At 47.5% G+C, this 16837-nt stretch overlaps 1 protein-coding gene across 1 annotated transcript in view; it reads right to left on the minus strand.

Moving 5' to 3' along the window:
• Positions 1-16837, minus strand: part of ALDH1A3 (aldehyde dehydrogenase 1 family member A3) — a 35952-nt gene that overhangs the window by 2619 nt on the left and 16496 nt on the right. The window contains exons 7-12 of the mRNA XM_082839688.1: positions 16026-16139; positions 13458-13560; positions 11695-11879; positions 6886-7050; positions 5335-5492; positions 4486-4560 (exon numbers count right to left, since the gene is read on the minus strand). Of these exons, the coding sequence (XP_082695814.1) occupies positions 4486-4560; positions 5335-5492; positions 6886-7050; positions 11695-11879; positions 13458-13560; positions 16026-16139 (800 nt within the window). The remainder of the gene's footprint in view (positions 1-4485; positions 4561-5334; positions 5493-6885; positions 7051-11694; positions 11880-13457; positions 13561-16025; positions 16140-16837) is intronic.

Here is a 16837-nt window from a genome sequence, read left to right on the forward strand (position 1 = left end):
TGCAGAGACTCAGGTCCCCCAGACCTACTGTGGTAGGCAGAATAATGCCCCCCCTCAAGGCGTTCACATCCTAATTCTCTGAACCTTTGAAAATATTAGGTTATATGACAAAGGGGAATTAGGGTTGCAGATGGAATTAAAATTGCTAATTAGCTGACTCATGTCAGATATTTATCCTTCAGAACCGTGAGATAATACATTAATGTTGTTTAAGCCACTAATTTTGTGGTTATTTATTGTAGCAGCAATAGAAAATTAATACTCTTACTGAACCTAGGGGTGGGGCCCAGAAATCTGTGCCTGAACAGCCAGGGGATTCACAAGCCATGGGATTCTGAGGTAGCTCAAGCTGGATAACTACTGGCTTGGATCTATGCAGTTAAGGCAAGTTTTTTTGCCTTCCCTAAGCCTCAATATCATCTTCTGTAAAATTGGAATACCATCACCTCCCTATAGTTATAATGATTAGAGTTGATTCAAATAGAGCAAATTTACCTACTATGTGCTAGGTAAAAAGTAAATGGTAGAAAGTAATATTATTATTTTATTGTTAATACGTCATTGAGTTCTTTGGTAGTGTCCTAAAATGAAGTTCAAGAATGATACATGACAATGGGTGAATTATTTTGTAATTTTTTCTAAACATAACAAAATATAAAAGCCATACACAGAATGCTAAATTCAACTTTTGCAGAGCAGAAAACTCCATTAAAAAACCCAAAGGCAAATTATAAACTAGAAAAAAATTACATTTACAACACTGTGTGAGAAACGGAGTGCTGTTTTCCTTAATACACAAAAAGCTCTTACAAACCAATTTAAAAAAACAAGGAAAAATCAACAAACGACATGAATAGTCAGTTTGCAGAAGAAAAATAAAGATTACCAATAAGTGTTAATAAGGTGCTCAACCCCTTACAATTAAAGGAATGCAAACCAAAAGAGTGGGAGCCCATTTTTCATGTGCTGGATTACCCAATTTTGGGAATTTATTCTGAGAACAATTCCCCACAAGTGCATAAAGATTTATGCGCAAGGAAGAACATCAGCATGGTCTGTAGCAGCAAAACCCCTTGGAAATAACTCAAAAGTCCATCATAGGAGACCACCAATAAAAAGAAGGTTAGGATATCCAAAACCCATTCTTAAGAGCAAAAAGTATTTTCCTCCCAAGTCATCTGAAAACAGAAAAAAAACACATGTTTACATCCATTGTATGTATAGAAAATGTACAATAACCTTTAAAAATGAGCACATCGTATTGTACTGTAAAAATTCAACGCAGTTAATGATTTCTCAACTGCATAAAGAAAAAAAAGCAAACCAAGTGATAAAATCATGCTGAATTAGCACATAACTAGTAAGTCCAATATGAAATCACTCCTGTAAGATTAAGTGCATGAATCACCTCATTCTTTTTATTCCTGCAGTCACCGCCCTAGTTCAAGTTCTGGTCATTCTTATTTGACCCCCTGTGGCCCTTCCTAAATGGTTTCTCACCCAGTTGTGACCGCCTTGGCGCTCACTCATCCATAAGCTCAGCCTTTCTCCCATTGGACCTCACCAGAATGTTGGGGGGATTGGCACTGCTGTTTATAGAGTTCACTACTGTGTGCTCAGAGCCTAGCATGTGCCTGGGGCATCAAAGGTGCTCAGTAAATATATGCCAGTGAACAAATGAACAAGTGAACAAAATGAATAAAATGGATGATGGGACAGTGGTTACCTCTAACAAATGGGATTGAGGGTCAGGGGAGGGAGACCTTGACTTCCCACGTGTCTCTACAGTGTGCATTTTTTTTTGTTACTATATTGCAAAGCAAAACAAAGAACTAAGAAAAGTGTCCAGGAGGAAGAGAAATTGCAGGCTTCATCCCAAGACCTGTACAGGGAGAGATCCCAGAGGGGCCGGTGGGTGGGCGGCAGATAGCCAGTCCCACCCAGGCGGCCGGGGATGGGGAAAACCATGGAATCCACCGCATAGTGCTCCAGCATAAAAAAGGGGAACTCACTGCAACGTGAAGACATTAATTAGAGACAACTGAAAACGGAAATTTGTTTTCAAGCCAGCTTCCAGTCTCCTTGTGAATTATGTTAAAGTACTTTATCAAAAGCTTTGGGAAAATATATGCCAAGGGTCGAAAAAACAGATAAAAGTCCCAATTTTGGCTAACCGGCAGGATGACACACGGACTGAGTGCAGCGGATACTCCCCTGCCCTGTTCTGCAGCGGGCAGGCGGTGCCACCGGGGATGGGGAGGGAGATGCAGGTGAGAAAAGCAGTAATAGTGGGTGTGAGTCAGTTGCCTAGAAGTCAGGTGGGCCCCACACACCCTTACTGCAACCAAGGACATCTGCTTTGGGGACTGAAGTTCTTGCTGTGGGAGGAGGCTGTGCCTGGCCTCTGTGAGGAAGGCCTTGTGGGGTTCTGGGTCCCCCAGCTGTCACAACCTGACTGGTTGAAGCAGCAGAGCGAGGAGACAAATGACTGTGTACCCTGGCTGGCTTCATCCCAGGTGGCTCACAGAGGTGACCCCTGCTGAGCAAGGCCCTGTGGTGTGGTGGGTTTAAGAGTTCAATCCCAACTCTGTCACTTACTGGTAGTGTGACCTGGGTAAGGCACAGGACCTCTCTGGGCATCCCTGAGTTTCCTCATCCAAAAACAGGGGTAGCAGTAGTACCTACCTGCAGTAGACTGAACATGTGTGTCCCCCTGAAATTCAAATGTTGAAGCCCTAATCCTTAATGTGAAGAAATTAGGAGGTGAGGCCTCTAGGAGGTGATTAGGTCAAGAGGGTGGAGCCCTCAAGAATGAGATTAGTGTCCTTATAAAGGGGACCCCAGAGAACACTTTCTTCGGGACACAGAGAGAACACGGCTGCCTGTGAACCAGGAAGAGGGTCCTCAACAGACACCTGGATATTGAGCCTCCAGAAGTGGAGAAATAAATGTTTGTTGTTTAAGCCACCCAGTCTACTGTATTCTGTCCCAGCAGCCTGAATGGACTCAGATTATCCTAGGGACTGTTGTAAGGACGGCATGCCTTAACATGTGCAAGGCTCTCAGATAGAGGTCGGCAGAGTCTGTGCTCAGCAAATGTCAGCTGTGGCCAGTGCTATTGGTGGGCCCTAGAGGTGATGCAGGTAATCCCAGCCCAGGTCTCATGTCCCTGGTGGACAGGTGAGTGTGAAGAGGTAATGAACAGAGGATCACAGAACACAACACAAACAAGCCATTCAACAGAGGGAACAAGGTTTCTGTAAAGGGTCTTCATGGCCAAGAATTTACTGAGGTTCTGGAAGGGCAAACCAATTTTAGGAATTAGGGGGACACAAATGGACACACTCTACTCAGATGTTCAGATGGCTCTGCTGTATTGCCACGAGTCAGGATGAATGAGAAAGAAGGACTGAGAAGGGGGAAGGGCCCCCAATTCCCTGGAGACTGGTCAAGAGCATTTGCTCAGGGATGGAAGCCAGCCCCGTTCATTCCTTCATACATCTTGATTAAGAATCTGGAAGGGTAGCTGCCCAAAGGCCCCACTAAGGCCCAAGCCAAGGGGAAGCATTTGAGTGCTCCTACTGGAAGATGTACAAATAAGTACGAAGTGATGCATCTGTATATAAATAATACAAACTGTTTAAATAAGAGGAAGAGCTCAGAGTCCTTTGAGATGTTCCAGGAATGACCCTGTGTGTTGTCACAGATGGTTTCCCTGGGAAGATTGATCCTACAAGCTATTTGTCCACAAAGACTAATAAAACCCCAACGACCACCAAGAAAGATGTGGGAGAGAAGGCAGCATCTGGCTGGAAACCACAGCGTGCCCACCCCCAGAACACTCCATCCAGCTCTAGGCCTGGGCCTTTTATCTTGGGCCAGACACAGAAGATCCATCCATTAGTCTAGGTCTATGGAGCACAATCTCCCAAAGGGCAAGACAGAAGGGCACCATGAAGGAGTGTGCGGTGGGTTTGACAGAGGCTCGGAGGTCCAGCATGTTGCAGTATCCCTCTGAAAAGGTACTGAGGAGGAGCCAGAGTCACCCACGCTCTGTCCCTGGGAACTTACTTATGGGCAGAAGGGCCACAGCCTGACCTGGGAGACAGCCCATCCTCCCTGCTGAGGGCCAGGGTTTGAGTGAGTAATGACATCCTGCGTCTGGTGGAAAGTGCACTTCCCAGCTCTGCCCTGTCCTGCAGTGAGCCTAGGTCAAGTACCTACTGAACATCTCCACATGGGATGGGTGCTGGGGAGGACACATATGTTGAGGCTGGGGGTCGGTCCTGGGGTGGCGTGAGGATGAGGGTAGGGAAGGGCAGGAAGGGGAGAGAAGATGGGGGACATGGCCCAGCCCAGGGGGAAAGCACAGCACAGGGGAGAGCTCAGTGGACTGGAGGGTGGGCCACCATTCACCATACACTGCGGACCTAGTGTATCTTTTATCGGCCCTGCTGACAGGCATGGAGTGACAGAAACACTTACAGTTCTCTGCCATTCCCCGACATTTTAAAGCCACCAAATGGAGCCTGTGCGTAGATGGCATTGTAGCAGTTGATCCTGGAGAGAGAATAAAGAGAAGTTCAGGGTCACCAGGAGAGGACCCAGCTGGACCTCAGGTGTTGCAGCTACTAGGCACTTGGTGTAGAGCGTCACCTAAAGGAGACTTTTTGTCAAGGTTTTAATCATGAAAACAGTGTTTTTGATCTCTGCCTTCTTGCTCTTACCACCAGAAACTAAAATTTGAATATTCTGAAGTATAAAGCTTCTCACTGGGATAGGAAGGGAATGACAAAGGGAGAAAAAGGGAGAGGAAAATTATGGCGAAGGGAATAAGAATTAGCTCTGAAATGAGACAGGCCTGACCTCAAAGTTCTCCTGCTTCTTGGCCTCCAATTCATATTTATCTTCTAATATTATCTTTAAAATGGGGATAGTGTAATCAGCAGAATTATTGGTGAAACAGGAACTTTCATCCATACTTTGCACAAGAGCATGTGCTGCTCTTAGAATTAGAATAAAAAATAAGGGGTGGCCCAACACGGTGGTCAAGAGCATGGGCATCAGAGCTGGACAGTTGGTCCTGAGCTCTGCTCTGCCACATACTAGCTGTGTGACCCTGGGCAAGTCACAGTCTCTCTGTCTCTTGATTTCCTCATCTGTGAAATGGGGGCGATAACAGTACCCCTCTCAGAAGGTGGTCATGAGGATGGAGCAAAGTGCTTAGACAGTGCTTGGCGCATAATGTACAACTAAAAGCTCTTTGTTAACAGAAGGGTAAGGAAGCCAGCTGGCCGGCAGCTCAGGGGGGCCGAGCACTCATGCTCTACTCACCAGACAGTTCCAGACTCTAATGCGGAAGCCAGCTTCAGTGCTTTGTCGAGGTTTTTTGTGAACACAGCTGCTGTTAGTCCGTATTCAAGGCTATTTGCTCTTTTTATCACTTCTTCGATATTTTTGAACTTCAGTATTGGCTGCACCGGTCCAAAAATCTATGATTAATTGGAAGAATGGCAGTGAGAACCTGCTGGAATGAAGCATGTATGCCCTGAGCAGGCACTTCCTTCGTTTATGCTTTTTTCAAACACCCACAGTGCTCACACGCACGAAGAGGATAACTGAAGGAGAGAGTCCAAACATCTTTTTAGCTGTGTGATGGTTGAAATCCCAAGGGAAAGACTGAATTAAACAAAAATAAAAAATAACAACCAAAATAATACGTTGGGTCGAAGCTCTCTCAATGTGGTCAGGGCTTCTAGAAGCCCCAGCTTCAAGCTTTGGAGGAGCCCCTGCATGCCGGGATGCACTGAAGACAAAACCTTGGAAGTCATTCTTGGAAAGTTATTGTGAAGGGTGTTTGCAGGCACAGACTGCAGGCCCTGGTCTTTTGGTGCTGCATTTTCTATCAATGAAGATGACCTAAAATGTTTCCCTAATAACTCCCAGGGGAGGGAATGAGGCAGTGTTCCTCAGCATCTACAACATAGCAAAGGAAAGGAAAGAGCTACAGGCTGAACATTTAAAGGTGATTTTGAAAGGAGCTTGTAACTGATTCAATGCTCAGCACCATAGCCCAGCAGGACAGGGTCAGCCTGCTGAAATACCTGCCCTGGTTCCCACAGAGCTTGTCATAGAGAGGTTTAAAGATCTGAGTCTCATGCCATCAGGGTACAGTTAGTAACGCATAAAAATCTCAAGGAGAAAGTGTATAAAAGGCTCGAACCGGGAAGACTTAGGCAATGATTCACTCTTTCGTGTGCCCCAAAAGGCCACATTCCGGGGTCCAAGCACCTGGGACTCAGGTGGGAACTAGTTGTAACTAGCTTAACAGTGGCACTGAAAGACACGGTTAGAATTACGCTCTTATTGGGGGTCATCTTAATTTCCACCATTTCTAAGGATGCCCATGATGGAAAACTTCAAAGAGACTTCTAGCCAGGACATATTTTTGGAATGAACACTTGTCATTTAAGTTCGGTCTGGGGGAACTGAAGGCAGCTTTGGGCCCTGAATCCATGGCTCAATTCCTGACAAAATGCACAGGTTGCAATGGCCCTCCACCCTAGGCTAACCTGAGGACATGTTAGAAGACAGAAGAGGGATTGTTGTTCCCCGGAGACAATGAGCAATGGGTGGAACTGGGGGCTAGGACAAACTCTACACAGGGCTCAGGGGTCCCAGGAGCAGGACGGCTTCCCAAAGGACCCCTAAGGAGAGGGAAAAGCCCACAGGAAAAAGGAAAACAGTCCCTTCACAAAGATTTCTGGGATCCCTGGGCCCTGGAGAAGACTCAGGTTTGAAAGGCCCAGCCCCCTTCCCCACCCCCCTGGGCCCCAGCTCAGCACAAGGTCCCACAGGACATGGTTTTTCCTGCAGCCCCAGTACCTCCTCTTTGGCGATCCGCATGGTGTCGGTAACTTCTGAGAAGACAGTGGGTTTGATGAAGAGCCCCCTGTCTTCCATGGCCGAGCCCCCATATTCCAGCTTGGCTCCCTCCTTCTTTCCGCTCTCAATCAGATCGAGGATTTTGTTGAACTGCTTCTGGTCAATCTGTAAAACAGTGAGAGGTAAGCCCGGCTTCCTTCTGGAAGGTGACTACCAACTTATGTGTCCAACGGCCTCCTATGTGATCACTGTCCTACCCATCATGTTTTGGCCAAGAAAAAATTGATGTACCAGATGTTCCCTGTATGCAAATATTCCTCCGATGCACAAATCTGGGCTCTTTGGAGCAGGGGAGAGATGGGCTTTTCTCATCCTCTCCAGGTGTAGGTTTATTCATACACCCTCCATGCTGTTAAGCAAATCTGTGGGTGAAACAAGATCTGAAGTAGTCAAATTCTTTGTTCTAACTCTTTCATCCTTCTAGGGTTGCCAGATTTAGCAAATAAAACCACAGGATGTCCAATTAAATTTGAATTCCTAAAAAGCAATGAATGATTTTTAAAGTATAAGCATATCCCAAACAATACTTGGGAAACACTTACACTAAAAATGTATTCACTGTTTATTTGAACTGGGTGCCATGTATTCTAACTGGCCACCCTGCACCCTGCTCCTAGGGCACCAACAGTTATTGGAATTCTCCATCCAGAGTGCAGAGAAGTGAGAAGTAAATCTGACCACCTTACTCATCACCCCTGGACACAGAGTAGAGGCTCAAGGTGAGGTAGAGGGGCTGCTCCTGGTTGATGGGGAGCCAGCTCATCAGAAGGGCTCCATCTTCTGTCACCTTGTTTAGGGGTCTCCTGGGCTGGGGTGTACCCTGTACCACCAGCCTAACACCCAGCTTGTGGATGTTGTATTCGACCGGCTGGCAAAGGGCACCTCTCTGGGAGACTCAAGGGGGAAGTGCTCTTCCCACCAAAAATGATCCCTCTTCCCAAATCCGTGGGAACCCTGTTCTTGACCCTGACCCTGTTGCAAATCCCCTCCCTCTGGCTGGGAGAGACAGAGCTTTGTTAGATAGGTTTGCTATAGCTGTGACTTTCAGATAAAAAAGTGGTTTAATTTAAGCAAATTTGAATAAAAAAATAAGCAAACCCAATGGTGCATTTGGATGACTGTCTGTCCCTGAGGAGTAGGCTGGCTTTCTTGGAAGGGGTGGGCACAAACCATGCAAGCCCCTTGACCAGTCATCTTATGAAACGTGGATCCAGTGTTAAAACACCAAGTTGGATCCATACCTCACACTCTGTACCAGGATAGATTCCAGGTAGATCAAAGACTTAATCACGAAAGATGAAGTCATAAAAAGTTTTCAAATTCTCTCATGTGGGAGAATGCCTCCATAAGTTTGGAGTGCTGATGGCCTTTCTATGGCTTGAAATCCAGAAGCCAAAAGAAAAGATTAATAAATTTGAGAACGTAAAAAAAAAAAGAAGGCAAAAACAGCATAAGCAAAGTCAAAGGGCAAAACAACAAACTGTAAAAAATTGACATATCATAGAAATAGCGCTAGTATGTAAAGAATTCTCTCTAGTATGTAAAGAATTCTTAGAAGTGACAAAAAAATGATCAGCAGTACAAGAGAAAAATATGCAAAGCACTTGCACAGTTGATAGAAAAGTAAATACAAATGGCCTTTAAACATGATAAACATGATAACAAATGGCCTTTAAACATGATAAGATGTTCTACCTTACTCATTATAAGAGATATATGTACATTAAAAACAAATGAGATATCATTTTTAACTATCAGATGGGCAAAACTCCATACATATTCTGTTAGTAAGGCTGGAGAAACAGGCAAGCTCATACAAGGTTGGCAGGAACGTAAGTTGGTTCATGTTTTTGGAAGGTAATTTGGCAATGCTTGTAGAAATCATAAATGTGCTCTCACTCAGCAGTCCCACTTGGGCAATCCCTCCTGTGGATTTCCTTGTGTATGTGTGGAATGACATACTCTGTGGCACCGTGCGTGACCGCACACACCCACATACTCATCAGTACGTGTTACTTGAATTCTGTTGGATTCATACAGTGGAAGTCTATGTACATATAAAAAAGAACAAGGCAGGTTCCCATGGTTTGGTATGATATGGAAAGCTCTTCATGTTTCTTGTTAGGGGACAAAAATCAAGGTGCAAAACAGTACTGTGTATAGATATTTTGAGTAAAAACAAGGGAAACCAGAATTCATATTACATTCTTGTATACATACTCAGTTTTGCTTGTATATACAGAAATTCTGGAGAATTTTCTTCTAAGAACTAAGAACACAGGATACCCATGGATGGAAGGGTAAAAACCATGCCTATGAAGGAAACTTTTTCACTACTGACCTTTATATGTCTTTTGGGTTTTGACCGTGTGTTAAGTACTGCCACCTAAAAAGTAACTCAAACTGCAGCATATCTCATAATATCTCAAGGTTCCCTCAACTTCTCTCTGGGAAGTCTTAACCAAGTCTTGGGTTAAAAGTGCCAGGATTGCTCTCTCCTCCTCCTTGGAGACCAAGAGGCTTGTGGGGCTTCATCAAACTACAGACCCTCAGCGGCCACTGACCATGTTCTGCCTCCAAGACTGGACTCTGTCCTGAAGCCAGCGGAGGGCCCCATGGAAACTCTACCGTCCAGACTCAACTCTTCCTGGCAAGTCCGTGTGAATGTGTTGTTTAAATCTAATAATCCTCCATGAATGTCAGCTGGTGCCTCACAGTGCGAGAGAAGAACCTGCTGGGAAGTGAAGGCTGCACCAGGGCACAGCACCAAAGACGGAGAAACAGGGTCCTGCAGACGGCCAAGGCTGTGAGTGGCTCTGCCGGAGAGGAGAGGACAGAGAGGATGCAGGACCCCGCCCCCCACCAGGTGGCCTGCGTGAGTCTGTGCATATCTTTGCTCAGTTGCCAAACAAACCTGAATAATTCTGGAGTGTTCTGGCTGCCTGCAGTGGACACCTATCTGGTCAGCTAGCTGTTTTACAGGCATGAGACAGACAGAACTATTTAGACAGCTGTAAATCCTCTTGGAGTAAAGCCTTATTAACGTAGATGAAAAAGCACTTTGGCAGAAAAAAAAACCCCAACAACATCCTAAAATAATATGCTGAGGTTAGATGGCTTAAGTGAGTTTTCAAAAGGACTTTCAGCAGCAGCATCAAAAGCACTGATGAAATCAACACCACTGTGCTGTTTTGGAAGAGATTTCTATATCTGGCTTCAAAAGTCAAGCCTGAAGCCTTGGAAAGAGACTTATGAATAATGATGGGGTAAAAGGGATTCCTTAGAATGGGATCAGCTCACATATTTCCCACGGATTCTGGGTTAGCTTTACAATCACAGCAGATTTGATAATGACTTGTGGCCATGTCTGTATTCATACCTGAAATCCAACCAAGGCCGATGGACAACTTTGTGTCACTGGCTGCTGGGTTTGGGGTTGAGGCCTGACAGGATGCGGAGTGCTGGCCACAAGTGGAGATGTTTCTCTCCACCAGGGTCACGTGGCTTCAGAGCCACAGAGCATGTGGGATGGGGCAAGGCAGGGGTGGGCACTATAGCCAGAAACACACCTTTTCCACATGGCCCTCCCCTATCCCCAGCCAAGATGGTTAAGCAAAACCTAACTGATGTGGCTTGAAGTCATGCACAGACATTTGCTGCCACTTAGATCAGGGAGCCTGCCATTTAATGCCCCCCCTTAAAAAATAAAAACTTATTAAGTGCCTTGAAATTTTCATAATATTCATCAATTACACTATTTTCCAGATGAGGAAACTGAGGTTTGGAAGGAGCTTGTGGCTTTCACAAAATCACAGAGCCAAACTTGCCCTCAGATCCATGGCTTCCCGTGGAAACACGTGGTGCCAACGCAGTGGGTAAGTAGCCAGCTCCCGGGACAGACACAAATTGGGTGAGTCCTGACATGTGATTTGAAATTTCCTGGCTGGAGCAGGACTTTGGCTACAAGCAAAGTAGGCTGCTGTTGAACTCCATTTTAATAATGCATGGGATGGTCAGGCTGCCCTCTTTTAAATATTTATCCATCTGCCGCACTGCATACTTAGTAAGAAAGTGATACAGGACCTGCCCTCTTAAAGAGGTTATTAAACCTCGTGGTTATGATCATTTTCATCCTGTCGTTAGCTTCAAAAACCAGGTCTCCAGAGATGTGTTCCTACTGCCTGGAGATGTATCCCCATCCTCTGAGCCCTTTCCAGTGGGATTCTTTGTTTTCTGATGGTCACTTTGTCCTATAATGTACATGGGCTCAAGGGCCTCCAGGCTGAGGCCTCTGGCTCCAGCTGCTGCCTCCACCTGTACTCTGCTGCATTTTAGCCAGTGTTACAACTCGCTTCTGCAGAGAGCCCAGCCAGGCAAGACAGCCTCTGCCTGAGGCTCTCTCCTGGGGACCCTGGTGGCTCAGAGAAGGGTTGGTCCTTTGGCTGGAGGGTGCAGTCACATGGACTTATGAACCAGGAATGCCTCCCTTCCACCAAGGCCTAGAGCTCAGCATTATCTGCTGCAAAGAGCAGAGCTCTGTGTGTACACCCCCATTTCATAACACTACCAAGACCTGATGGGATTGAACTGTTGATCAGCGTCTGAACAAAAGCCTCAAGTGGCTGGGCAAGTGAGTAAGGGAGTCCCCTGGAGTCACAGAGCACCAGAGCTGTACAGGGCCAGGGTCAGAGGCCTGCCTGGTTCAGCCCCCAGAAGTGCACCTCAAGATCTGATACGTCAGTAGGTTACCTGGGGCCCCTGTTCGGTCCTGATGTCGAAGGGGTCTCCAATGGGCCGTTTCTTGGCGAACTCCACGCTCCGCCTGACAAACTCATCATAGACCTGCTCCTCCACAAATACCCTGGAGGCGGCCGTGCAGCACTGGCCTTGGTTGAAGAACACTCCCTGATGGGCACACTCCACTGCCAAGTCCACTGGAGAGAGGGGGCGGCGAGGGAAGAGGAAGCGATTAAGTTGTTAAGGCCGGACTGGCGACAGCTGCAACTCTAATTGCCCACATGAGAAAACAGGCCCCGGGATGGCTACGTTTCAGAAATTAATTTTGCTCAGCACTTCCCAAACAGAGAGCATGGGAAAGGGGATTTTTCGATCCATGGAGTTTGGGGTTAAATAGGTCCCCTGACTGCAGGACTTAGTGTCTTTACTGCACTAATGAGCACAGAGACTTGTCACATCCTCACCTCACTTGCCCATGACCTCACTTGCTCACATGACCCTTATCAAACCAACCCTCAGACAGGAGTCCTGTGTTTCAGCTGTAGTTTTCCTCATTGGGAGGGAAAGAGGGTGAGCTGAGGTGCAGAAGGGGCACCCAGATATGGAGGCACAAGAATGCAAAACAGGAGTCCGGCTCTTTGGAACTCCAAATGTGGGTCACAGTGGGGCAATACCCAGTACTGTTCCGTGTGGCTCCAGAGACCACTAGCAACACTGATGATGCTTCCATCAGGGAGCACCAAACCAGGCAAAAATGAGCAGTCCACCTTCACACCCAGCCTCCCTTTCTTTCCTTGGGGCTTGTTTCCTCACCCAGTCCTCTCCCATTGAAAGCCAGCTTCAAGGAGTAGAACTGAAACCAGTTATTTACACCTTGGCGAGAAATTGTGCTAGGATCATTTTTCTCAGGGATATTTGCAATTCCAAACTTATCTGAGTGTGGAGTGGAAGGCTTTGTACTCCATGAAAGGAATTCCTGGCACCAGTGGGCAGGTGGGGGAGGCTGTTCTTTAAGGCAAAGGTGTTTTAGTGTACTTGGGAAGTCACACCAAAAATCTGGCAGCGGACCATGTCAGCAGGTCGATGAATGTCTGATGTGGCCCTTCCTTCCCTCTTCTGGACATGACAACCAAGAAGAGTGTCTATTTTAATATTATGTCATGAGACACAAACTGCCCCCAAGCTGCTGGGCAGGGTGGCTTTCCCAGGGAAGAGGTAGTGAAGGGAGAGACAGCACCTAGGCCAGCAGGATATCTTTAAGGGTCACCTGCCACTGGCCTCTGTTTTGTCAGATCTGAGACAAAGAAGGAAGAAATATCTCAAGTCTTCGAGAGCCTGAAAGCATCATGGGAAGTACCGACTTGGAGGGTAGAATGATGAATGCTTGTGGGGGGAGCACATGCCCTTCTCCTCCTCCTCTTGGCCTTCCCCCTCTCCCCCGACACAGGGGGCTCTGGAGAAGAACCCCAGCCCGCTTGTCACGGCCCCAGCTCTGCAAGGACAGGGAAGGCAAACTCATGAAGGGCAGAAACAGGCGGCCTCTCTGGCTACCACAGGAAACATGTCCTCCTCCAACGCAGCTTTCTACCCGCAGTAAAGCTGGCGTTTGGATCTCCATCTGCCTATTATTTATGGAGGGATAACCCGAGGTGGAGAAACATCCCCATTGTGTGTGTGCTTGTCTTTCTCAATTGGTTCTGATTTGGGCAAGGAAGTGGGGAGAGATTTACGGGTCCCATAAAGTCCCAGCAATGCCCGGAAGGGGAGAGACTCACGGTCGGCATCAGCACACACGATGCAGGGGTTTTTCCCACCAAGCTCCAGTGTCACCCTCTTCAGGTTGCTATGGGAGGCTGCTTCTTTAACCAGCTTTCCAACCTTCAGGATAAAAACCAGACCACATTAAGCCTCGGACACAGCTGGATGTGGCCCACACATTCTGGACAAGCCTGGAGGCATGAGTGTGGCATGGCCTGGGCTGCGGCCTCCCTACCCAGGCACCCTGGGCCTTGATGCTGCCCCCTCACTCCCCTGGCCTCTCCCAGCATTTCCTCTCGGATCAGACACGGCTGGAATCCCGGATCTGAGTTGCTCCACGTACTGGGGTGGACGGAGAGCCTTCAAAGGCTCAGTGACTTGCCCACGGCCACACAGCTGGCTAGTGGTGGAGCTGGCTGTCACCTGTCCTGGTGCCTGTCCCTCCCAGCATCAGGCTGGTCCAGCTCAAGGGACCAAGGGGAGGTCGGTCTGTGTGGTCCTTTGGTATAATTTGAGGGAACCTCTGAGAATTAGGGAAATAGGGGAGTTAAACTTTAGGATGGGAAACACACCCTAAGACTGAGGGCCCCCAGCGGGTAGGGAGAGAATTGCTTTCCTATGAAGTAACGGGAGGACCACTCAACAAACTGTGATGTCCAACCTCCCGCATGTACCTACCATCCCCTGCACTGCTAGAGGTGGGCTTGGCCCAGCACACAGCAGTGACTTGTCTTGGGCCGGGTGCCACCAACTTCTGAGTTGGGAGACTCTTAGAGACCAGTGTGCACACAGGGGCCTAGTGCCGGATAGCCAGCAGGAGGCAGAGCTAGGCTCTTTCAGGGCTGAGGCTATTTCCTCAAAACTAAGGTGAGAGTGCATTTTTTTTAATGTTTTTTTTTTTTTTTTTTTTTTGATGTGGACCATTTTTAAAGTCTTTATTGAATTTGTTACAATATTGCTTCTGTTTTATGTTTTGGTTTTTTGGCTGCGAGGCACGTGGGATCTTAGCCCCCTGACCAGGGATCAAACCCGCCTCCCCTGCAGTGGAAGGTGAAGTCTTAACCACTAGACTGCCAGGGAAGTCCCCGAGAGTGCATTTTAAAACTCGGCCAGCTCCTGGGTGACGGCCTGAAGGAGGTGTGGATGGCCTGATCCAGGTGATAAGGACTGTCTCCAGGGAGAGTACCTGAAGCAAACCAGCCTGCTGTGGGCCTGCGATCTCTTGTGAGGCTGAGGCACAGCTGGGGGCCTCGGTGGGAAGCACCCCTCTTAGGGAGATGCCTGTCAGTTGAGCAATCCCTGGGGTCACAGAAGCCACCTTCTTGTGCAGGAGGCTGGCTGCCTGGTGACAGCCCCACCCGGCTGGACCCATGGGTAGCTCTACAATCGCCTAGAGAGAGAAGCTGGGCAGGGGCAGGGGCAGGGGCAGGGGCAGTGATGCTTCTGCTGTTGGGTGAGAAGACTGGGAAGACATAGGAGCCGTTGGGGGGCAGGACCCTCTCTGCCCCTCCGTCCCCCTCAGTCCCCTGTCTTCCAGCTATTGTCCAGCAGCCATAGGATTGGGTCTTGGGCCTCTGGCTGGACTAAACTAGGAGGGAGATGGGAGCACTTACTGCCTGGGAAATTTTATCCATTTATTGTTTTAAGTACAGAAGAAGTACTTTCTCATTAGAAATAATTCCCACATATAGATGTGTGTAAATTAAAGGGGAAAGTTTTTATCTTCCCTCACTCTGTTAATGCCCCAGGACCTGCCCCAGAGGAGGCCACAGTAAGAATTTTTTGGGGGAGTCCTTCCAGGTAATTTCTATTTCTCTACACACACCCTTTTACTAATGGTATATACATATATATAGTATATACTTTCCTACAGTTTACTTTTTTTTTTTTTTTTGCGGTACGCGGGCCTCTCACTGTTGTGGCCTCTCCCGTTGTGGAGCACAGGCTCCGGACACGCAGGCTCAGCAGCCATGGCTCACGGGCCCAGCCACTCTGCGGCATGTGGGATCTTCCCGGACCAGGGCACGAACCTGTGTCCCCTGCATCGGCAGGCGGACTCTCAACCACTGCGCCACCAGGGAAGCCCTACAATTTACTTTTTTTTTGTGCTTCAGCAATAGATCATGGACAGCTTTCCTTATTGTAATGGCTGTAAAACGTCATATAGGATGGATACAATATACTTGAAAGTATGTCCTTGAATGCTCATGAGAATAGTAGTTGCTTCAAAATGGAATTTCTGAAACAAAAGTTTACACTTTCAAATGTACGATCAGTACTACAATATTGCCAATCACCTTAGGGTTATTTTTTAACCTTGATTATGCTGTTTATCCTATGGATATTTCAATTTTTATTTTATCTTATCTACGAATATTTTCTTCTGAGGCTTCTGAGTAAATGAATTAGATATTTATTTAGTTTGGAAACTGGACCAGTAACTTTTTTTTTAACTGATTGTTAAAAAAAATGTACTATTTTTTTTAGTACAAATATGTACTAAAATGGGGTCATCATAGTTTAGCCTCTAAACAGAGAATTCTCAGTGACAGCCACTGTCCCCCATAGTCGGCGAGGAGGGTTACCTCTGTGGACCCAGTGAAGGCTATCTTGTTGATCTGAGGGTGAGAAGAAATTGCTGCTCCCACCGTGGGCCCAAATCCTGGCACGATGTTCACCACGCCTGGAGGGAATCCCACCTGGGAGGAAATTGAGATGGCGTTCAGAAGAGGAGGTTGGGTGAGGTCCCTGAGCAGAGCAGCACCCTCACCTGGAAGCTTGGGCCCGGTTCCTATCGCCACCCCAGGACCAGACCCAGTCAGCCAGTGTGCGGGTGGGGCCAGGGCGAGGCACACACCCCCCTTCTGGGCGGCCCTGCCTACCCCAAAGGGCTTCTGAGCAAAACGGCAGTGGCCGTTTCATAACAGAGCACCATTCTGTGTGTGTGTGTGTGTGTGTGTGTGTGTGTCTGCATGGGTCTGTCTCTGTGTGTGTCTATGTTTGTGTCTATATGGGTCTGTCTCTGTGTGTCTGTGTGTGTGTGTGTTTGTGTGTTGGGGGGAGAAGGGACACCTTGGTCACAGTCCCCAACTTGGAGGTACCTGCAAAATACCCTTCCTGGGCTTCAGCTTTCATTTTTAAAATCTGCCCCATTAATGTTCCAAATGGCAATATGGTCTCACTCCCTCAGAATCCCTGCTGTTGAACCTGGGTCACGCCGAGAGCCAGCACATCCTGAAGGTAGGGAGCAGCTTTTCTTTCACATTCATGCTTGGTGCTCCTCATATGCTGGGTCCTCTTTATTAACCAAGAGCACCACAAGTGAACAGGTGGGGGATGCTGAACCACTGGGGCATGCTGAACCCCTGGGGGATGCCAGTGTCTTCATTAAAACACA

This window comes from Leucopleurus acutus (genome assembly GCF_964270905.1).
Source record: "Leucopleurus acutus genome assembly, chromosome: 1".
Lineage (NCBI taxonomy): Eukaryota > Metazoa > Chordata > Mammalia > Artiodactyla > Delphinidae > Leucopleurus > Leucopleurus acutus.